This window comes from Scyliorhinus canicula, chromosome 4 (assembly GCF_902713615.1).
Source record: "Scyliorhinus canicula chromosome 4, sScyCan1.1, whole genome shotgun sequence".
Lineage (NCBI taxonomy): Eukaryota > Metazoa > Chordata > Chondrichthyes > Carcharhiniformes > Scyliorhinidae > Scyliorhinus > Scyliorhinus canicula.
Window position 1 is genome coordinate 56,559,451 of NC_052149.1, and position 24,765 is coordinate 56,584,215.

The 24,765-nt window shown below is 50.6% G+C and overlaps 1 protein-coding gene across 2 annotated transcripts in view; it reads left to right on the forward strand.

Moving 5' to 3' along the window:
* Positions 1-24,765, forward strand: part of agbl4 (ATP/GTP binding protein-like 4) — a 1,113,401-nt gene that overhangs the window by 891,520 nt on the left and 197,116 nt on the right. For both annotated transcript variants that reach the window (XM_038794298.1, XM_038794299.1), the window contains exon 9: positions 20,243-20,354. In XM_038794298.1, the coding sequence (XP_038650226.1) occupies positions 20,243-20,354 (112 nt within the window). The remainder of the gene's footprint in view (positions 1-20,242; positions 20,355-24,765) is intronic.

A 24,765-nucleotide genomic window follows, 5' to 3' on the forward strand; every position in this document is an offset into this window, starting at 1 on the left:
TGCGGCCATGCTGAAGTTGAATGGACAGTTTCTTAAACCGGTAAACAGAGTATTCGCCCGACATCTGCTGGCTACCAGACAACAGCTCCCCGGTGAGTCATTAGACCAATTTTACCAGGCCCTTGCTGTCCTGGGGAGGAATTGCTCCTGCCTCCAAGTTTCAGCCACGGAGCACATGGAACTTCTGATTAGAGATGCTTACGTGGCTGGGATGCAGTCTGCCACTATCCGCCAGCGGATGCTGGAGAGAGACGACCTCAGCCTAACTGAGGCATGGACTCTCTCCACCTCCCTGGAGGTCGCCGATTTAAACGCCCGCGCCTATGTCCCCAGCCGCGCTGCAGCACCCTGGGCCTCCTGGCACACTTCCCCACCACCATCCGCCGCTCCCGACCCCCCTCAGGCCTGCACCGCGGGACGCCCCGACAAGTCCGCGGGGCCCCGCTGCTACTTCTGTGGGTTCTCTAAACACCCTCGCCTGCGCTGCCCGGCCCGCTCCGCCCTCTGTAAGAGCTGCGGGAAGAAGGGCCACTTTTCATCCGTCTGCCAGGCCAAATCGGTCGCTGCTGTACCGCGCAGCGACCGGGGATCCCCCCTCTGGGCCCTTGCGGGCCCTTCCAGTACACCGCGCCAATCTCTCCCCCGGGCCCCTGCACCCGGCCTGCACACCTCCCCTCTCCTCCGGGCCCTTCCAGCGCACCGCGCAACTCTCTCCTCACCGTCCCCGGGCCCCTGCGCCTGGCCTGCGCGCCTCTCTGCCCCGGCTCTCAGCCGCTCCGGTCGGCCCGCCGGCACCGCTAATCCCGCCCCCAGCAACCACGAGGACCCGGCGGGCGCCGCCATCTTGGGCCCCGGATGCCACGTGCGGGTCCTGGGTGCCGCCATCTTGGGGCGCCGACTCCACGTGCGGGTCCTGGGCGCCGCCATCTTGGGGCCCCGAATCCACGTGCGGGTCCTGGGCACCACCATCCTGACTGGCACGCAAGGTTCTGCCAGCAACTACTCGGCCGACGACGACTACGACGATGGTTCTTCTCCACGGCTCGCAGCCATTCAACTAGATCAGTCATGGCCACGCACGCTCGCCAAAACAACGACGCAGATCCACCTCAACGGCCAAGAGACGGGCTGCCTGCTGGACTCCGGGAGCATGGAAAGCTTTGTTCACCCTGCCACGGTAAGATGCTGCGTGCTCCCTGTCCAACCGGTAAAACACAAAATCGGGTTAGCCTCAGGCTCGCACTCCGTCCGCATCACCGGCTGCTGCATCGCGGACCTCACGGTCCAAGGGAAGGTTTTTAAAAATTACAAACTCCTTGTCCTCCCTGACCTTTGCGCACCGGCACTCCTAGGACTGGACTTCCAGTGCAACCTGTAGAGCTTGACCTTCCAATTCGGCGGCCCTATACCTCCCTTCACTGTCTGCAGCCTCGCGTCCCTCAAAGTGGACCCCCCCTCCTTGTTTGCTAATCTCATCCCCGATTGCAAACCCGTCGCGACACAGAGCAGATGTTGCTGAAGGAAGGGATTATCGAGGCCAGCAACAGTCCCTGGCGAGCCCAAGTACTGGTGGTCCGGACTGGGGAGAAAACCAGATGGTCATCGACTATAGCCAGACCATCAACCGGTTTACGCAACTGGACGCGTAACCTCTCCTCCATATTTCCGCCATGGTAAACGATATCGTGAAATACAAAGTCTTCTCCACTGTGGACCTTAAGTCCACTTATCACCAGCTCCCCCTCCGCGCGAGTGACCGCAAGTACACCGCGTTCGAGGCTGATGGGCACCTCTACCACTTCCTTAGGGTTCCATTCGGTGTCACAAATGGGGTCTCGGTCTTCCAACGGGAGATGGACCAAATGGTCGACAAGTACGGAATACGGGCTACCTTCCCGTATCTCGATAATGTCACCATCTGCGGCCACGACCAGCAGGACCATGACGCCAACCTCCGGAAATTTCTCCAAACCGCAAAACTCCTTAACCTCACTTACAATAAGGATAAGTGCGTGTTTAGCACCGACCGTCTAGCCATCCTCGGCTACGTAGTGCGTAACGGAGTGATAGGCCCTGACCCCGAACGCATGCCCCCCCAGATGGAACTCCCCTCTTCCCAATACCCTCAAATCCCTCAAACGCTGCCTGGATTTCTTCGCTTACTATGCCCAATGGGTTCCCAATTACGCCGACAAGGCCCGTCCCATCATTCAAACCACGACCTTCCCGCCGTCGACAGAGGCCTGCCAGGCCTTTAGCCGCATCAAAGTGGACATCGCAAAGGCCACGATGCGCGCCATCGATGAGTCCCTCCCCTTCCAGGTCGAGAGCGACGCATCAGAAGTAGCTCTGGCGGCCACCCTGAACCAAGCGGGCAGACCCGTGGCCTTCTTCTCCAGAACCCTCCAGGCTTCCGAACTCCACCACTCCTCTGTGGGAAAGGAAGCCCAGGCCATAGTCGAAGCTGTGCGACATTGGAGGCACTATTTGGCCGGCAGAAATTTTACCCTCCTCCTAGACCAATGGTCAGTGGCCTTCATGTTTGATAATGCACAAAGGGGTAAGATTAAGAATGACAAGATCTTACGGTGGCGGATCGAGTTGTCCACGTACAACTATGAGATCTTGTATTGTCCTGAGAAGCTCAATGAGCCTCCTGATGCCCTGTCCCGCGGTACCTGCGCCAGCGCGCAGATAGACCGCCTCCGCTCCCTCCACGCGGACCTCTGCCATCCAGGGGTGACCCGTTTCTACCATTTCATAAAGGCCCGCAACCTGCCTTTCTCCATCGAGGAAGTCAGGACAGTAACCCGTGACTGCCACATATGCGCAGAGTGTAAACCGCACTTCTACCGCCCCGAGCGCGCACATCTGATCAAAGCATCCCGCTCCTTCGAACGTCTCAGCATTGACTTCAAGGGGCCCCTTCCCTCTAGCAACCGCAACATTTACTTTCTGGCGGTAATCGACGAATACTCCCACTTCCCTTTCACCATTCCCTGCCCCGACATGACCACATCGACCGTCATTAAGGCCCTCCTCTCCATTTTCTCCCTGTTCGGCTACCCCGCATACATACATAGAGATCGGGGGTCCTCATTTATGAGCGACGAGCTGCGTCAATTCCTGCTCAACAGGGGCATTGCCTCTAGCAGGACGACCAGCTATAACCCTCGGGGTAACGGACAGGTCCGGCGGGAGAATGGTACCATCTGGAAGACCATACTACTGGCCCTCCGGTCCAGAGATCTCCCTAATTCCCGATGGCAAGAGGTTATCCCCGATGGCAAGAGGTTATCCCCGATGCCCTACATTCTATCCGCTCACTCCTCTGTACCGCAACAAATCAGACACCTCATGAACGTCTTCTTGTTTTCCCCAGGAAGCCGTCCTCCGGATCCCCTCTCCCGACGTGGCTGGCCGCCCCCGGACCCATCTTGCTCCGGAAGCATGTGCGGGTGCACAAGTCCGACCCGTTGGTGGAACAAGTCCAGTTACTCCACGCTAACCCGCAGTTGGCGTACGTGGAGTACCCCGACGGTCGGCAGGACACGGTCTCCCTCCGGGACCTGGCACCCGCCGGCGTGCGGCCCTCCCCCCCTTCACCACAGACCTCCCCCCCTGTTCTTTTTCCCCCAGCGCCCCACCCAGGCCACCCCTCCCCCATCCATGGCATCTCCACCACCAGCCCGGGTTACGGAGACAGTTCAAGGACCATCGCTCCCGGAGTCCAGGACATCAGCTGAACCACCACTATCGGCTGAACCAGCGTCACCAACTCCACTGCGGCGGTCTGCCAGGACGTCACGGGCAACGAAAAGGCTGATCGAGTCTATTTAATTTCCAACAACTCCATGGACCTTGTATAGACAATATGAACTATTGTTAATTGTCTGGGCCAGTGGGAAGCCAAAAAATTTTTTCTCCCTTCTCTGGCTGCTAATCATACCACCAGTTCTCCCCCCCGCCGGCTCTCGTTGATACCCCCTCGGCTTCTTTCTCCGCAAGGGGTGAATGTGGTGGTATGATTTGCATAGCTGTCTGCCATTGGTGCAGAACACTGGCTTACCATTGGCCCTGGTTGGTCATGTGCATCTCGACCGATTGGTTGAGACCAGTCATGTGACGGCTCCCCGATTGGTCGAGAGGCTGTATTAACCCCGCCTCCAGAGCGAGGTATAAATACCCAGAATGCCCGGGAGTCATCTATTTACTGTAGTCGACCGCAGGGCTAACTTCTAGCTTATTAAAGCCTAACTTTTGTACAGCAACTCGTCTCGCATTCGATTGATGGTTCATCAGTTATTCTGAAAGAGTTAGATGGAAAAAGGAAGTTCTAACTCCAGAGTAACTATTTAAAAAGCCCAGCCTCACATGGGACATCCCTCACACAGCCGATCCCCCAGGGGACCCACCTGACCACCCCCACTCCTGACTCGTCCCGACCTGGCGTGACTGTAAAAAGGGGGAGTGACATATGTCTCTGCGCCACACTTACTCCACGACAATGCAGCAGGAGGTCACTTCACTGCTCCTGTCTCACCCACTCTGAGTGAGGAAGGTTGGGTGAGACAGGGACTTTAAAATCCCAGCGTGGGTAAGTCCACCGAGAGTGGCAATCCGACGGAGATTGCCACTCTGCAGAAGTTACGAGCCACTGTGTACCTGAACACAATCTTTCAAATTGCTCAAACTTTAAAAAAAATCAACTTAAAAAATTATAACAGTATGTCACAATGTTCTACAGTCCTTAATTTCTCAAATTAAGTGTAAAAGATAATTTTATCCCAGGCTTGCCTTCATTTTTCTGTTGTCTATTACACTAAGTAAAACTATGTGGACTTAGCCAGCAGCCATTGTTGAACTAATTTTATTTATACCTCTCCAACAGAGAGGCTGTATCACAAAATGCTCAGCTATTACTAAATACGACGGTGTGCATACTGAGGGATTTTAAGTTGCTGCAGAGTAGTGTCCAGATTTTGTGATCAATGACTTATGAATAGCGTCAGCCGTTCATCACACTTACACTTGCCCAGAGCTTCTATGGGATTTTACACTGGAACCACTCTATAGTGGACCCTCTACAGTGGATCTGCAACCTTTATGAATGTGTGCCCTTACTCAATCAAATTGAAGAATCCTCACACAGAATCTAAAGCAAGAAGTCTGTTTTATTATAGTTATAGAATCCCTCCAGTTTTTTTTAGTTAGGGTATCATGATCGGCATATGCTTGGAGGGCCGAAGGGCCTGTTTTTGTGCTGTACTTTTTTTTGTTCTTAGTGCAGAAGGAGGCCATTCAGCCCATCGGGTTTGCACCAACCCTCTGAAAGAGTACTCCACCCAAGCTAACTTCCTCACCCTATCCCAATAACCCCTGAACCTAACCTGCCCATCCCTGGACATTAGGGGCATATTTATCATGGCCAATCCACCTAGCCTGCACACCTTTGGACCGTGGGAGAAAACCTGGAGGGAACCCACGCAGACATGGGGAGCAAGTGCAAACTCCACACAGACAGATATCCAAGGCCCGAATTGAACCCGGGTCCCTAGCGCTTTGAGGTAGCAGTGCTAATCACTGTGACACCATGCGACCCCATGCTTCCAGATCATGTACAACAAGTGATATAAAGAGAGGAAAAGAGATGCGATTAATATAGTGAAATAGGAAAGACAGAAAGTGAAAGTTTTTAAAAAAGGCCATTTTTAAATTCTTTTAAAAATTCCAATTATAATGGAAATCTGAAGTAAAATTACTCCACACTTTTAAAAGTAAGTTTTCAGTGCCCGAGTGGATGTTTGGCATTAATTAAGACACATCACACTGTTAAAAATTTATTTGCACTTAAATGAACAATTTACACTTAAATGGACTAACTGTTTCCATGCATTTTATGGCTATCGAGTGAGCAAGTACCGCAAATTTCAACCCTTCCATTTATTTGAATGCCATGCCTCTCCTCTCATTATAGCAAAGCTTCGAGAGGGACAAAGCAACTCATACAGCAACTTCCTGATTTCTGTGTTTAACTGGGCAATGCATTCCATACACTCCCACACATCGCAGTCGTGGCATACCATCTGCGCTGCCATATCTGTCCAACTTTATATTTTTCTCTGATTAGTTAAGCAGTTATTAATTAAAGTAAAATAATAGCAAGTTCCAATCTCCTAGCTTAGACAAAAGAAGAGCACCCACCAGCTACTGGAAGGAAAAGAAAAATAGAAAGCAGCAATTCCTTTCCCCTTTGTGTCAAATTCTCGACTTGGCACGTGGTCCATAAATCACTCTTGTTCCCAGTTACTCAGAGTTCTCTATTCTGTATTGCCACGGAATGGATATTCTCTGGCACAGAATCACTCCTTGGAATGTGCATGAACTAGAACATGGGGCAGGAAATCAGATGATTGGAGGGAGGCGAATGTTGTTCCCCTGTTTAAGAAAGGGTATAGGGAAATCCATAGGAATTACAGACCTGTCAGTCTTATGTATGTGGTGAGCAAAATATTGGAAAGAATTCTGTGAGATAGGATTTATGATTTTTAGAAAAACTGTGTGCGCGATTCTCCGTTGCCCACGACGGGTCGGAGAATAGCGGGAGGGCCTTCCCGACATTTTTCCCGACCTCCCGCTATTCTCCCCCCCCCCCCCCCCACGGCTGCCCCGCGACACGAATCGCTGCTCGCCGTTTTTTACAGCGAACAGCGATTCTCCCCAGGCCGATGGTCCGAGTTCCCAGGCCTTTACGGCCGATTTCACGAACGTAAACACACCTGCTCTCACCGTTCGTGAAAACGGCCGCAAAGTGCCGTCCCGGACAACCATGGCACCGATTGGCACGGCCGCGCCACGGCCGTGCCAAGGGTGGTATGGGCCTGCGATCGGTGGGCACCGATCGCGGGCAGCGGGTCCGATACCCATGCACTCTTTGTTCCTTCGCCGCCCCGCAGGATCAGTCCGCGGGGCGGCTGAGGGGCATGACGGCCCGCACATGTGCGGGTTTGACGCATATGCGTGATGATGTCATCGTGCGCGTCAGCCGCCGTGATGGTTGGCGCGCGGGCTTAGCGACAGTCGCTAAGCCCGTGATGCCGTGCTTCATGGGGCCGCGCTGCTAGCTCTGCCCGGGGGGGAGAATCGGGTCCCGGGAGGGGGCGCGGAGGCTGCCGTGAAACACGGCCAGTTTCACGGCAGCCTTTACGTCTCGCCGCATTTGCGGAGAATCGCGCCCATAGTTTGATTAAAGATAGTCAGCATGGCTTTGTGAGAGGCAGGTCATGCCTAACAAGTTTCATTGCATTTTTTGAGTATGTGACGAGACACAATGATGAAGGTCGAGCAGTGGATGTGGTGTATATGGATTTCAGGAAGGCATTTGATAAGGTTCCCCATGGTAGGCTCATTCAGAAAGTTAGGGGGCATTGGATACAGGGAAATTTGGCTGTCTGGATACAGAATTGGCTGGCCGAAGGAAGACAGCGAGTGGTAGTGGATTGAAAATATTCCACTTGGAGGTCAAGGACCAGTGGTGTCCCGCAGGGATCTGTTCTGGGACCACTGCTCCTGGTGGCTTTTATAAATTACTTGGATGAGGAAGTGTAAGAGTGGGTTAGTAAGTTTGCCAATGACACCAAGGTTGGTGGAACTGTAGATAGTGTTGAGGACTGTTGCAGGTTCCAACAGGACATTGACAGGATGCAGAGCTGGGCTGAAAAGTGGCAGATGGAGTTCAACCTAAATAAATGTGAAGTGATTCATTTTGGAAGGTCAAATTTGAATGCTGAATGCAGGGTTAAAAGCAGGATTCTTGGAAGTGTGGAGGAACAGAGGGATCTTGGAGTCCACGAACATAGCTCTCTCAAAGTTGCCATCCAGGTTGATAGGGTTGTTAAGAAGACGTATGGTGTGTTGGCTTTCATTAACAGGGGGATTGAGTTTCAGAGCCTCGAGGTTTTGCTGCAGCTTTATAAAACCCTGGTTAGATCACACTTGGAATATTGTATCCAGTTCTGGTCGCCTCATTATAGGAAGGATGTGGATGCTTTGGAGAGGGTGCAGAGGAGATTTACCAGGATGTTGCCTGGACTGGAGGGCATGTTCTATGAAGAAAGTTTGAGGGAGCTCGGGCTTTTCACACTGGAGCGAAGAAGGAGAAGAGGGGACTTGATAGAGGTGTACAAGGTGATGAGAGGCATGGATAGAGTGGATTGCCATAGACATTTACCCAGGGCAGAAATGGCTGTAACGAGGGGACATAATTTAAGGTGATTGGAGGAAGGTATAGGGGAGATGTCAGAGGTCGGTTCTTTACACAGAGAGCGGTGCGTGCATGGAATGCACTGCCAGCAGAGGTGGTGGAGTCAGAGTCATTAGGGACATTTAAGCCACTCTTGGACAGGCACATGGACAGCAGTAAATTGAAGGGGTGGAGGTTAATTTGATCTTTGATTAGGATAAATGGTCGGCATAACTGCATGGGCTGAAGGGCCTGTACTGTGCTGTACACAGTACAGTCCTATGTTTTATGAAACTTCATTTCTGCTGTATTGAGAGGTCTGCATGAGTATTCCTGGGTTGTGCAACAATACCAAAATGGCAACATGGGACTGGAATAATTGAGGGAGTAGTACCATGAAAGCTATGCTCTTGTAGTAAGGCATTCAAAGAGGATGACATGGACAGCAGTACCAAAAGCATTAGAAACATTGAAGGGGATGAAGGAGAGCCTTCAGGAAAGAAGGGACACAAATCGGAGTGGGATAACGATATATTTTGTCACATACTGTTCACCAGTAGTTGAACTAAATAGGTGAACTCTACATTGGAATGTATTACACAAACTCCAGAGACAAATAAATCTAATCTGGGCAATGTTCGAAGGCTTTGAGGAGCCCGACATATAAAACTAATAAGTTGCTTCAAATATATCTGTCTTAATGTTTGTGATGAAAAGTACGTGTTCCTGGACTGGTTAGAAAGAAGACATTAGATATTACAACTTGAGGTTGAACTTTCTGTGAATACAACAGAAAAACAATTTGTCAGAAAATTAGGATACTTTTAATATCATGAAGCAATCTCTTCAGGCTACCAAATACCCTGATGGCAGTTAAGTATGGGGGGTTTAGGTTAAAATAGAAGCATGGTGCGCATAACCAATATAAAGTTATTGTGCGACACAGCATGAATACATAGGTGTTGAATTTCTACAGAATTGCATATATCCAGCTACCATAATAAGTGGGAAAAATACCAGAACGGTTGAGAAGTTGGTATAATTTGTAACTATATTTTTAGCAGTGGCACTAAGGCTGATAAATGTGGATAAGCAAATGTTTTGCTCTGACCAAGTGGTCAGGAGTTTGGTCTTGAAATCACATCTGAAATAATAAGATCCGAACAAAGTGCTTGTCTGAAATCCCTCTCCCCGCATTTAACTATTTATTTGAAACATGAGTATTTCATGATGTAACTGCAAGGTCATTGTCATTTAGCATAAAAAAAATACAAAATATGATGAAAATGGAAAATAAGTAAATGTTGAATTATGGCTTTATTGCTATTATATTGATGCAAGAAGTATTAGAATTAAAACATATACATAGAGAGACGGTATGGACATTAATTGCAGCAAAATAACATGGCAATAAGCAAAGATGGACAAGAGATAGGATTTAAAGGGTTTCAAATGTTTTTGAATGATCAGTCTATTAACCTAGGTGAGGTGGTGGCACGTTTGGTAAGGCACAACATTACACCTGTCAAAGGGATGTAAAAAAAAGAGATAGCAAAAGTAATTTGGTCGAAATTAGTAAAGATAAGAGCAACAAAGTAATTGCTGGTAACAGCTATCGATCAACAGCTCAAGGTGAACAGATAGATAGCAAGCTGTTCAGACAAGCAGGAGAGGCTGCAGGGAATTACAATGGGATTATCATGAAGAATTTAAATATCTTATATCAGTAAAGTGGCTGGACCAGGCAAGGGAAGATCAAAAATATTGCAATTTTATGGAGATACATTTAGCAGTCAAACAAAATGATTAAAAATCTAAAAATAGATGAACTCTTGTGCTCTAGTGATTATTGCATAATTAGATTTGGTATTGTAATAAACACTAAGACCAAATATAGCAATTTGTACACGACTTTGCAGGGCAACATCTCTGTGTTTGGTATTCTGGCAACAGGAATGGGCTCTGACATTCCTGCTTCTACTTTTATTCTGTATATTCTGTATAACTAATCTATATATTGGGTATGATTCTCTGGCTTCACTGCATTCTGCTCGAGCGATACGAGGCCAATGGATAGTGGGAGAAGCCAAAAACGAGAACCGTGCCAGGCACCAAACAGTTTGCAATGCAACCAGCCTGCTCCCGTAGGCAAATTCGGGATTAAGCCCTATTTCCATCCAGTTAATGGGAGTCACCCCATATTCAATGGGCCCCCGTGATTCACCGGCCAGCTAGCAAGTGGTCACGCTGGCGCCAATTAGTACTCCTATTTAAAAATATGACTATGGCGGAATGGATTCTGTGGAGAGCCGAGGAGGTGAGTAGCCATCTTTGCTCACAATTAAAGAGCCCCGGGGGCGCTGGGCATGCCACCCCAGTGATTGGCAGGGGCTGGGGAATCCTTGACTGGGAATGGGGGTCCCTCCGCAGGGATGGGCCCCCATGGGAGGCTGGGGAGAGGATAAGGGGGGACAATTGTGCGTGGCACCACCATGCCAACCCTGGATCGTGTGTACCCATTCCGGGGTCAACCCTTGCCCCTGCCTGTCTGCCCCACCAACCACCCATAACCCCCATCGACCGTTGGGGCCTCTGGCCGTGCGGCTGAAGGTTATTGTTAATAGGGAATGGTAATCGTAGTTAAGTGACCACTTTTCAGAACTCAAGTGGATTCCTGTGGTTGGGTGGCCATGTAGCATGTGGGAGTCATTGCCTAGCATCCTAATCAGACTTGATGCCTGGACAATGTGCCTGAACAGTACAGGAGGCAACACCACACATGCAGCAGCCAACATCTGGACACCCAGGGGATGGGACACAGCTCCAGGGACATGTCAACTGCCAGAGGGTGGGTGAGTGCTATGAGGAGGGGACCAACACCAGATCCAGGTGATGTTGTGAGTGGGTGTCCGGGGAGGGATCCAGAGGGGGGGGGGTCCTATGGCGGTCCACGGTGTACAGGTGCCACTGGTCTTTCGAACAGATGACGGACAGGGCATGCCACAGGAGGCTCCGCTTCAACAAGGAGACAATGCGGCACCTGTGCCGTGTCCTTGTGGACTTGGCACCACATGGAGGAGAATGACACCCACTCCCGGTGGCCATCAAGATCACTGCAGCTTTGAACTTTTATGCCTCAGGATCATTCCAGGGCTCGAGCGGGAACCTATGGTATCTCACAGGCCACAACCCACAGGTGCATCCGACAGGTCATGTATGGTCTGTTTGCCTGGGCAGAAAACTACATCCATCTTTGACATGGACCAAGCCCAGCAAGATGCACGGGCAGCAGGTTTCTCCGCCATCACCGTGATGCCCCAGGTCCACGGGGTGATAGACTGTACGCATCTTGCTCTGTACTCACCGGGCCATCTGGAAGTGTCCTATGTGAACAGGAAGGGGTTCCACTCCCTCAACATACAGCTCGCGTGCGACCACCAGATGAAGATCATGCACATGTGTGCATGTTTCCTGGGGACTGTGCACGACAGCAACATCCTGGGGCAGTCGGTCAACCTCGGCCTTTTCGAGTAACACCTAGGGATGAGTGGCTGACTCTTGGGGGATAATGGGTATCCGCTAAGGACCTCAACCCCCAGGTGAGACAGCAGTCGGGGGGCTCCATTACACCCCCAGAGGGTCGCCCGCTTTGTGATGGTATGCTGTGCCCTCCACTACCTCGAACAGCAGCAGAGCGATGAGCTGGTGTTTGATGATGAGGAACATGTGACCACCTCTGAGGAGGATAATGAAGATGATGAGGCAGTGCCGAACTACAGAGGCTGGAGGACGAGCCCAGGGAGGAACTGGAGGACCAACCTGAGTATGCAGGTCAGGCAGCAGTGGCGAGGATCCGGCAAGCCTGGAGGGTCAGGGAGGCCCTCATAGTCACCCAATTCATTTAGGACATGGCCTGGTCCATCACCCCCATTCCCATTTCCCACCCTCCCAGGGTATCTGTCACATCACTCCGGGATGCTGGGACTGTGTCTGCATGGGTCACTGTCGAGGGCAGGAGGGTGATGATAATCTGCAGAGGGCTGAGCGCCAGTGCTCCTCAATCTATGCCATAGTCTGAACCCTGTCTGTCAGCTAAGTGCTCGCTCACACGGATCGCCTGCACGTGGTGTGCTTGGGGAGGGATGGGATGCTTGGAGAGATGGGCCAAGGGTTCAGAGTCAGCCCGCATTGCGGAAGAAGGTGACAGAGGCATACTGGTTGTGTATAAGGGTGTTTATTGTATGTAACAATTTCTCACTCTCTACTCTCCTGATGGTGACCTCCCCCCCCCCCCCCCCCCCCCACCATCCCCCAACTCCCACCCTGTGCCCTCAGTGATTCTCGATGTACTTTACCTTATTAGCTCTACTGCTACGTCTGGGTGTTTTCCCAGGATGTACATCTGAAATGGAGGCAGCCAGCTGCTTACCTCACCCCGTGGCCCTCGGTGCCCCTGGCGGATGTCCACTGGGGGATCCAGGGCCGGATGGCCCTGGCTCACTTGTCAGCGGTACATGTACAGACGTGGCACCCTGTTCTGGGTGCTGGCTGTGGTGAATGTGTAACCACTATAATTCACACTGTACATTACTGTGTCCCTGTGGGCTCCATCTGTGAGCCGTTGCACGGCTCTGCCCACAGGGGGAGATGAGGAGCATGTACAGGGCTCCGCCCTCGGCTCCACCCCCTTCAGGAAGTGTAAGTGCTGCGGTCCTGCGAGTCCGCCTTCAGTTCAGCATAGTCGCAGGCAGGTTCAGTTGTAAGCTGATTAAAGCCACAGTTTACTCCAACTCGTGTCTCTGAGTGAATTGATGGTCGCATCACTGGCTGAAAGTTGCGGCTTCATCAGAAGGGTGGAACTTGGGGGAGCTGGTGACTACCATCGCCACTCCATGGGATGGGACGGGTTGGCATTCAGAGCCCTCTCCTCTCGTTTGGTGCCCATAGGGCCCAGGGGTTCACCATGGGGTGGAGGGACAGCCGGTTTGCGCCCCAGCTGTCCCTGCATCATCTGGCTCTGCCAGCCCTGGTGGCTCTCCATTGTCTGCACCACCATGCCAACAACCTTGGTGATGCTCCTCAGTGACTGTGACATGTTCTGCAGTGCCTTGGTAATGCCCACCTGTGACTGGGACAAGCTCTGAAGCGCCTCGGCCATTCCCATCTGAAAGCAGGACATGTCCCGTAGCACCACATCACTGGGTCACATCCTCCAGTGAGGCGGACATTCTGCCGAGACCCTCGGCCATGGCCGTCAACGACTGCGGAACGCCTTGTACACCTCCAATAATGGTGTCGGTGACGTGCACCAGACTCTCCACTGCAGTCATCACTCTAGCAGTGTTGGCCTCTTTGCCACACTTTGCCAATGACATCGGCTGCTCCCATAGCCTCTGGGACTCCTCCAATTGGCTATGGGCTTGCTGAACTGTGGCTAACACCTCCCTCTGAATGTCCTGCCCTCAGCCTAACATCTCCATCAGCTCTGAGAAAACCTCTTCCACAGGCAGCATCAGGTTGGGACCCAGCTGAGTCCTGGGATCCAGCAGCCCTCTGAATGCTGTCTCACCTGGGGGTTCCTGCCTCCACCTGATGTGCATCAGCAGCTGTGTGGGGCTCTCCAGGTTGTACCCCAGTAGCCTGACCATTTCCCACCGAGGTGCGTGTATCTGCTGATGAGACCATCAATTCACGCGACACGTGGTTAGAAGTGAACAGTGATTTTAATCGTCTTACAACAGAGCCTGCCTGTGACAAGATGAACTCCAGATGAGAGCAGGCAGGCTCTCAGCAGCAACCTTTATACTTCCGGTTAGGGGGAGGCGCTGTGGGTGAAGCCAAGGGTGGAGCCCAGTACAAACTCCCGTACACTCCCAGTGCATCTCCCCCTAGTGGCAGAGCAGCGCAACTGCTTGTGTTCCGAGCTTACAGAGACATAGTACAACATGTGTAATACAGTGTGAATTACGCTACTGTGATTCACCACATCTGCGCTGATGGAGGGAAGGGATGACAGCTTTAATGCTCGAGCGTGTCTTCCTCGGAGCTCTCCTCCTATATGTTCTCCTGGTGGCTGGAGAAGTTCCCTCCCGGGATGGGCCGGCACCGTCGGCTGCAGGACCTGCGGGTGAATGAACATGTGGTCAGTGGGAGGGATGGGTCAGTCAGTAAGGCAATAACAACTTACGTTTGACAGGTCCTTTGGCTGGAGCTCAGTGGTTCCTCACCTCTGCGGCACCTGCCAACCTCCACGTTGGTGACCATTTTGTTCTCAGCCACCCCAATCACCTTCAGGGCCCAATCCTCGAAGGAGGTGAGGATTCTTATGTCCGACACCCCACCGCCAGCCTGTGCCCTCTCCCGCCAATTACGGGAGAGCTTTTCCTGAGGAGACACAGAGAGAGCAATGTTAGCCAGACACGTGGTTCACCGTGGTGGGTGTGGGTGTGTGAAGGAAGGATTGGGGGGGTGTTGAATGAAGAGGAGGATGGAGGGAGGATTGGGGATTGCATAGAGAGTTGGGGTGGTGGATGCCACCGGGGGCGGAACGGTGGGGGGGGGGGGGGGGGGGGGGGGGGAGGGCGGGTTGGTGTTGACTCACTTTTGCTGCCTGGTGTAGGTTGTTGACTTTTCCCCAACACTAGAGATCAGTCCTCCTCGTCACACTCTCGACGTTCACAGCCACCGCCACCTCGACCCAGGCAGCACTGGTTGCTCTGTGAATGACCCTCTGGGACTCTCAGGGGAACAGGACATACCTCCTGTTCTCCCAGCATCCGGGAGCCTGGCCAGATCTGCATCTCCGAATTTTGGGGTCGTCTCCTGGGCGCCATTGTTGGCAGCTGGCTGGGGTTGGCTGAGCAAGAGTTCTTTATGTGCTGCTTGACTTTATTAGCGGGGGCGAGCAAGCGCAGTGCCAGCTAATCAGCTGGTGAGACGTCACTTGTGGCGAGATGCCCATGGTGCTTTGTTAAGTGGATGAATAGCCTTGTAGGCCTTGCTGGGCCGAGCGCCGGGAAGCTCGCGGTAGTTCCCGCTTGCTGCCACACTTAGAAATCTTTCCACCGAATCCCACCCTTTGTAGTTTCAGCACTACCCATGCCACTTTGGCCTGAAACTGGCATTGCTGCATGCAGATACACTTCTGGTTTGGCCCTGGATGACATTTTCGAAAGGTCAGTAGCATTGACATTAGGAGAATCTGTCAGAAATACGCAGAGTAGGCAGATACTAGTTTGATGCCAACACCATCATTTTGACCTCTCCACTCACTTAAACATGCATATCATTGGGAAAGGACCCACCAATGTTATTTAAAAGAATAATACACTCTTAGATTAGCTACCGACTGATTCCTAGTGGGTCTCTATGAGTTTGTTTGAGTGCTTGGGGGTTGGAGGGTTATTTAAAGTTGGTGGAGTCAACAGGGAGTGTTGCTGCATGTGGAGAATGCCTTGATTTTGACTTCAGGTGTTCTGGTCAGACCATGAGCTCCAAGACATGGGTGTTGTGATTACCATCCACATTGCCTGCAGCTGGAGAGTGAAATGGAGCAGAGGATGCCCAGAAAAGGACAAGCTACTCACAAGGGGCAGCAGGGTAGCATGGTGGTTAGCATAAATGCTTCCCAGCTCCAGGGTCCCAGGTTCGATTCCCGGCTGGGTCACTGTCTGTGTGGAGTCTGCACGTCCTCCCCCTGTGTGCATGGGTTTCCTCCGGGTGCTCCGGTTTCCTCCCACAGTCCAAAGATGTGCGGGTTAGGTGGATTGGCCATGCTAAATTGCCTGTAGTGTCCTAATAAAAGTAAGGTTAAGGGGGGGGGGGGTTGTTGGGTTACGGGTATAGGGTGGATACGTGGATTTGAGTAGGGTGATCATGGCTCGGCACAACATTGAGGGCCGAAGGGCCTGTTCTGTGCTGTGCTGTACTGTTCTATGTTCTATGTTAAGGGGAGAAGAAGGAGAGGAGATGAGCTCTTGAGAAGGAGGCTTTATCTCTCCAGTGTCTTTGAGGAACTATCTTATCACAACCTAAGCCAGGAGCAGTGTGTGCTTCCATTCCATTTTACAAAGGAGTTGCTGATGAAAGTCAGAATTGGGAAAAAGGGCGCTGCCAGTAGCTGTAAGGGTGACTGTGTTCCTGAATTTCTTTACATTGGGATGCTTCCAGGCTGGAGCAGTTGACATCTATAACATATCCTGGTAGTGGCCATTCACTATTGCTGCTAACTTTTAGTGGGACTACTTCTGAATTGCAGGACACCCTCTGCAGGAGTATCTTTGGGCCTAGAATGCCTGGCTTTGGACAGCGCCATCTCAGTTTGGGTGGCAGCAGCCTCGGCTCACTCGCTGATGGGTAACTGCCAGGGCTCTGGTGGAGTGGCAAAAGAGGGAATGTGAAATATCATCTGTGAGGTTTGTGTTCTATGGAGCTACTACCAATCCCCAGAGCACACTGTCAGAAATCTTAGTAATCTGCTGGAGGACAGATTGCTGGACAGCTGTGGGACTGCAAATTCATTTAAGCATTGATATCTGCAGCCATGATGACAAGCCTGCATGATAAAAACTGAGCTTGCATAGCAACTGAAGTAAACGGCAAAGGGGAATCCAAAGAGTTCATAAGAAAGACATTCAACATACCAGCAGTATTTACATCGGACCTAGTTACACCCCTCAGGTCCTGTTGGTGCTGGTTAACTCACAGCCCAATCAGCATCAGGGAACAATCTCCCCCAGCTGGATGAGTCCCAGGCAGGGTTATAACAGCAACAAACTGAGATTTTGTGATATCCGTCTCAGCTTCCAATGCAGCACTCAGACCTTGGGTGGCTTCTATTTGTGGTGCAATGGATACTCAGACATTGGACACCCCATTGTGGTTGTATCCACAAGTGTTATCATGGAGTTAGTAAGAAGTCTTACAACACCAGGTTAAAGTCCAACAGGTTTGTTTCAAACACGAGCTTTCGGAGCACGGCTCCTTCTTCAGGTGAAGAAGGAGCCGTGCTCCGAAAGCTCGTGTTTGAAACAAACCTGTTGGACTTTAACCTGGTGTTGTAAGACTTCTTACTGTGCTCACCCCAGTCCAACGCCGGCATCTCCACATCATGGAGTTAGCAACAGCTTGAATGCTATAAAGAATTGGCTCCAACCTCTGTGCAAAGTCCTGTGCATCAAATTGGTGGCCAACTCCTCCATACTGCTTGAAAGTGACAGCAAAACTTTGGAAGGTTGCCAGTGCACCAAACATTTTATGATGCTTGTTCATTGGCCTTTATCTGTACACCATTTCATCAAATCCGTGTCTGAATCATCTGCAGCAAAACCCGTGTCTTACCTCGCCCTCTGGGGAACTGGTACCCGTGCTGCCCTTCTCCCAATCCCGGCTGCAGGCCACTTGCCTGATAACTCACCTGATTAAAATTAATGGCCGTGGCGATAGCCCCAACATTACGCTGGAATACCTGGGGCAACCCTACTGCTACCAAATCCTGAAACCGTGCATAATTCGATACACCGGGCAGTGAACTGCATTGGGGTTTTTGTCCCTTTAAGGCCCCTGCACCTAGAGCTGCCAGTCAATTTGAAAATTGTCATCTCTTTTCTCCTAGCAGCACTACCAGGTGTGGCCGCTGCTGCTGGTATTACAGCTGACCACCACGGGGTCAGTCAATACTGTGCTGTGGTCTCTCTTCCTCCTTCGGCTGCTGTAGCTGGAAAGGTTGCAGTTCTTGGGTACCCAAAAGCAGGCAAAGAAGGAGAAGGTTGAGGTGAGAGAAGAATGGTGGGGCGCAGAACAAAATTTGTAAGATCACATATTCAGCAGCTGTTCAACATTCAGGAGAGCAGAATGACAGTGTGCTGAGAAATGAGCAGGAATATACCAAAATGTTCTAAGTCATGCTGGTGCTTTCCAAAGAAGTGCAGGTTAGATGGATTGGTCATGTTAAATTATCCCTCAGTAAATTAGGTGGGGTTATGGGGATAGGGTGGGCGAATGGGCCTCGGTAGGGTATGCTCTCAGAGGGTCGGTGCAGACTCAATGGGCTGAATGGCCTCCTTCTGCACTATAGGGATTATATGCTACCTCAGTCCCTGGCCAATCCACCTAACCCGCACATCTTTGGACTGTGGGAGGAAACCGGAGCACCCGGAGGAAACCCACGCACACACAGGGAGGACGTGCAGACTCCGCACAGACAGTGACCCAGCCGGGAATCGAACCTGGGACCCTGGAGCTGTAAAGCATTTATGCTAACCACCATGCTACCGTGCTGCTAATGATGCAAGCAATGTTCTCCGTCATAGGATTCAGGAGATGTAGGTTTCTTTGTATCCGACCAGTTCTTCTCTTCCCAATTTTATTCTGTGTCACCCTGAATTGTAGTAGAGAAGGCAGATTGTCAGTTATTGCATTGCAACGTGTTTGAATCATTTGCAAAACCTACTGAATAACTAGAGATACATGGAGAGAGTGAGAAGTGGGTATGAGACTGCAATAATAGGTTGAGGTAGTGTATAATAAATAATAAAATAATCTTTATATTGTCACAAGTAGGCTTACATTAACACTGCAATGAAGTTACTTTAAAAATCCCCCATTCGCCACACTGTTTGAGTACACAGAGGGAGAATTCAGAATGTCCAATTCACCTAACAGCACGGCTTTCGGGACTTGTGGGAGGAAACTGAAGGAAACCCACGCAGACACGGAGAGAACGTGCAGACTCCGCAGAGACAGTGACCCAAGCAGGAATCAGACCTAGGACCCTGACGCTGTGAAGCAACAGTGCTAACCACTGTGCTATCGTGCCAAAGATGCGTAGGTTAGGTGGATTGGCAATGCTAAATTGCCCTTTAGTGTCCAAAAGTTAGGTGAGGTTATAGGTTTCCAGGGGGAGTAGGCCTAGGTAGGATGGTCTTTCAGACTTGACGGGCCAAAAGGCCTCCTTCTGCACTGTAGAGATTCTATGATTAGGTGAGGGTCCTAAATGCCAGGGACTGGTACTAGGTGAACAATGTGCTCATGTAAAAATGAATTCACTGACAGTGACCACCGAGGGGGTCATCAGACCTCTTGTGACACAGCTGCCACATCCTTGGGTTGAGACTCCAACATTTGGCCACCCTGGCTATCTGCTCCCTCTTCTTATGAGGGTAGTCATTGAGGGCTCCCTGGAACCCCGATGGATTATGACATCTCTTCCTCTGCCTACCTCCAGCACTGATGCCTCCAGCACAATATCATGGAACCCTCTCTCTGCCCTGGTGTTTTGCAATATTTGAATTAGTATCAATATTCCTCAGTGTACCTTCCCTTTAGGAGGGGCAGCCAGCCTTTATAAATAGTAGACTGGCTGCACCATGTGGTTTCTGAACACCATTATGCACCTCCTTGCTGAGCACAAGGACAGCCTCCAGCATTATGAAACATGGAACTCTTTTAGCCAGGCATAATAATGATATAGACAGTTGCTCCAAGTTTGCATGCTGACCACCTTGATCAGAACAGGCAAGGGCAGGTTGCATATCATGACTCCCACTCCCAGAAAACACGATACATGAATTTTTAGATCTATGTATTTAAGAAAATTGCATCAAATGAATGCTAAAAACAATTCAATCTGAATTTAAACAGCTAATATATTGAAAATGTTGTATGCAGCATGTTGATGTTACTCATGTTGTGGAGATGCCGGTGTTGGACTGAGGTGAGCACAGTAAGAAGTCTTACAACACCAGTTTAAAGTTCAACAGGTTTGTTTCAATCACTAGCTTTCAGAGCACTGCTGTGATTCACCTGAGGAAGGAGCAGTGCTCCGAAAGCTAGTGTTTGAAACAAACCTGTTGGACTTTAAACTGGTGTTGTAAGACTTCTTACGATGTTACTCATGTCTACCAGATAATTAGTCTTATCCTATTGTTCAACCACCTCAAAAGAGGATACAATAAATGTACAAGTTTTCCTTTGGTAAATCTTGATTGACTGTTTCTTTAGGTGCTCTTTAATGGGGTTTGATCTAAATCGACACTGGCAGGATCCCTCTGCTTGGGCTCATCCTACACTTTATGGCGTAAAGCAGCTAATTGTGCAAATGTATGATAATCCGGTGAGTAATAATGATGAAAAGGTTGAGACTATATCATCTGAACAGAACAGGAAATGTCATTTGCAATTTTAACACAACAATCTGTAAATGGTTTTCTGAGACCTGCTGCCAAAAATATAGCCAATCCTGTGTAGGAAAGTATGCACAAAAAAACACACTGGTATAGTTTGAAAAACAATTTTGATTTTTTTTTCTGGGAATGTACATTTAACTTACTGGATAATGTTCAATTTCCTTTTCTATGTTAAGGCTCTGGAGAGAGTTTATATTGGGCATATATTGACTATTTGAATAATTGATAAATCCTGTAGCTGAGTGAAATTTTGGCAACAGCATAATTGCTCTCTCATTTCCTGCAATTTACTGGAGACAGCTGCATCTTTCAAAGGTCTTTCTGTTCGTTTGAACTTCCTCTTAACCTGATATTGTATTCTTATTTCAGATTTTATTTCAACCCTCACTCTTCCACTTCCTCTAGTTCAGAGTCCTGATCAATTAAAACTCTAGGGATTAGTCTTTTGACAGCAGTGAATATTTTAAAGCTGTTATTTGCAGCTATATGTATACGGAAAGGGTAACACTGATAAAATCTGGTCAATATTGTGTGGAATCTAAACTTTCTCATAATTATTGACACTGGGGATTTTTTAATTTTCAAGTTTATAATATTCGAGTGCAACACACAGGAACTAAGCTGCTGCAGCATTTTCTGATTGTAAATTCAAATGTTATTCATGAAAATGTATGCAATAATCCTTTTCAATGTACTGTATTATAATTAGTTTCATAAAAATTTTTATACTGAATAAAATACATTGTCATGTAAAGATCAGCAAAGGAAACTGAACCAGCTGACCTCTGATTTTGAACTGCTAGAACTAGGTTTCACATTCCAATTGCATATGTCCTGCACTTCCATTGCCAGAGCTCAAGAAATAGATATTTTCAGCATTATTAATGTTACTTTTTACACTCATAGAATGTGTGCATCGTTGATACGGCCACCATTTATTTCTCATCCCTAATTGTCCATCCCTAGTTGCCTTTCAGGTGTTAGTGATCAGCTGCCTTCTTAAACCGCTGCAGTCTGTAGGTAAGGTACTTCCACCATGCTATAGGTCGGGAGTTTGACTCAGTGTCGATTAAGGAATGGCGATGCATTTCAAGCCATGTCTGACTTGGAGGGGAACTTATTGATGGTGATGATCCCATGCACATCTTGCCTTTATTGTGCATGGTAGACATCACAAATTTGAGAGGTGCTTTCGAATAAATCTACACTAGTCCTGGGAATGTCCCGGCTGCACCCTAATGTCTCCATCAGCTCCAGGATGACCTCTTCCACAGGCTCAGCATCAGCCTGGGACCCAGCTGGGTCTTGGGATCAAGCAGATCTCTGACTGTTGTCCCACCTGGGGATTCCTGCCTCCACCTGATGTACTTCAGTAGCAGTGTGGTGCTCGCTAGATTGTGCCCAGAAGCCTGACCACTAACATTTCCGACTGAGGTGCGTGTATCTGCGCTGGTGGAAGGTGGGGATGACAGCTGTGATGCCTTGATTGTGTTATCCCCAGAGCTCTCCTCCGAGTTGTTGTCCTGGGAGGTTGGAGAGTGTGCCACCCGGGATGGGCCGACACCGTTGGCTGCACGACTGCGGGCGAGTGGATATGTGGTCAGTGAGAGGGATGGGTCTTAGTAAGGCAATAACAACTCATGTTGAAAGGTTCTTTGGCTGGATCCCGGTGGTTCTTCACCTCTGTAGAGTCCGCCAGCCACGTTTGTTGAAGATGGTGAGGATTCTTCTGTCCGATACACCACCGCCAGTCTGGGCCCTCTCCCGGCAATTGTGGCAATTGCTTTTCCTGAGGAAACACAGAGAGGACATCATTAGCCACACAAGTAGTTCACAATGATGTGGGGGGGGGGGGGGGGGGGGGGGGGATGTTCTGAACGAAGGATTGGGGTTTTCAGGGAGAGGGGTGGTGTGAAGGGAGGATTGGGGAGGTTGAAGGGTTGAGGGTTGCATGGAGAGTTGGGGGGTGGATGCTCGTGCAGGGGCAGAAAGATCTCCAGGGGCAGGGGATGGCGGTGGGGGTGGGCGTTGGTGTCTACTGACTTGTGCTTCCGGGTTTAGTTCATTGACCTTCTTCCTGCCTGGACGGCATTCCCCCGGTCACACTCCCGGCGCTCACAGCCATGGCCACCTCATCCCAGGCAACACTCTAGATGGTGGAGAGGCTTTGCGAGGTCAGGGGCGAAATTCTCCCCTACCCGGCGGGGCGGGGCATCCCGGCGTAGCGGAGTGGCGCCAACCACTCCGGTGTCGGGCCTCCCCAAAGGTGCGGAATTCTCCGCACCTTTAGGGGCCAAGCCCTCAGATTGAGGGGCTAGTCCCGCGCCGGAGCGGTTGGCACCACACCGACTGGCGCCAAAACCGGCAACAACGGCCTTTGACGCCCGGCGCCGGGGCTGGCCAAAAGGCCTTCGCCGGTTCGCGCATGCGTCGGTGCGTCAGCTGCCTCTGACGTCACCACCGGCGCATACATGCTGGGGGATTCTCTTCCGCCTCCGCCATGGTGGAGGCCGTGGCGGCGGCGGAAGAAAAAGAGTGCCCCCACGGCACTGGCCTGCCCGCCGATCGGTGGGCCCTGATCGCGGGCCTGGCCACCGTGGGGGCACCCCCGGGGTCCAATCGGCCCACGCCCCCCCAGGACCCCAGGGGCCCGCTCGCGCCGCCAATCCCGCCAGCACAGAGGTGGTTCAAACCACGGCGGCGGGAGAGGCCTCTCAGCGGCAGGACTTCGGCCCATTCGGGCCGAAGAATAACGGCAGCACAGAAACCCGTAGCCTCCCGCCGGCCCCCGCCATTCTCCGAGGCGGGCGGCGGGATTGGCGGCACGCCGACTTTTTGCGGGTGGGAGAATTCTGGACATGGCGGGGGCGGGAATTTCGGGGGCCCCGGGCGATTCTCTGACTCTGCTGGGGGTCAGAGAATTTCGCCCCAGAGTTGAGTTACTCACCGTAAGATTCCTAGCCTTTGACCTGTCCTGGTAGCCACAGTATTAATATGACTAATCCATTTCAGTTTCTGATCTATGGTAACCCCCAGGATGTTGACTGTAGGGGATTCAGCGATGGGCCATTGATTGTCAAGGGACAGTGGTTAGATCCTCTCTTGTAGGAGATAGTCATTGCCTCGCACAAATGTAGCTTGCCGCTTGTCAGCCCAAGCCTGGATATTGTCCAGGTCTTGCTGAATTTGGACATGGACTGCTTCATTATCAGAGGAGTCACGAATGGTGCTGATCATTGTGCATTCATCTGCAAACATCCCCACTTCTGGCCTTATGATGGAAGGGAGGTAATTGATGAAGCAGCTGATGATATTTGGGCCTAGGAACTCATGCAGTGATGTCCTGGAGCTGGGATGATTGACCTTCAACCACCACAACCATCAAACTGAGCGTCCGTGAGCAGGTTATTGCTTAGTAGGTGCTGCTTGATAGCAGTGTTGATGACTCCTTCCATTACTTTGCTGATGATGGAGAGTAGACTGATAGGGTGGTAATTGGCTGGGTTAGACGTGTCCTGTTTCTTGTGTAGCTGTACTGGATCAGCTTGGCTAGAGATGCGGCCAGTTCCAGAGCACAAGTCTTCAGTACTATTGCCGGGATATTGTCTGGAGCCATTGTCTTTGCAGTATCCAGTACCTATAGCCGTTTCTTGATATCTTGTGGAGTGAATCATATTGGCATCTGTGATGCTGGGGACCTCCGGAGAAGACCGAGATGGATTATCCACTTGGCATTCCTGGCTGAAGATTGTTGCGAATGCCTCAGCCTTGTCTTTTGCACATATATGCTGGGCTTCTCCATCATTTTGAATGGGGATATTTGTGGAGCCTCCTCCTCCAGTGAGTTGTTTAATTGTCCACCAGCATTCCCGGTTAGATGTGGCAGGACTGCGGAACTTAAATCTGATGCGTTCAATGTGCAGTTGCTTAGCTCTGTCTATTACTTGCTGCTTATGCTGTTTGGCACACAGGTAGTCTGCGTTGTAGCTTCACCAGGTCGAAAACTCGTTTTTCGGTATGCGTGTTGTTGCTCCTGGCATGCTCTCCTGCACTTCATTGAACCAGGATTGATCCCCTGGCTTGGGGGTAATTGGGGGATATGTTGGGCCATGAGAATGCAGTTTGCCATTGTGGTAGACAATTCTCCTTCTGCTGATGGCCCACAGCGCCTCATGGATGCCCACTCTTGAGATGCTAGATCTGTTCAAAGTTAATCCCATTTGGCACGTGGTGCCACACAACTTAATGAGGGTACCCTCAACGTGAAGACAGGACTTTGTCTCTACAAGCATTGTGCGGTGGTCACTTCTATCAATATTATCATGGACAGATGCATCT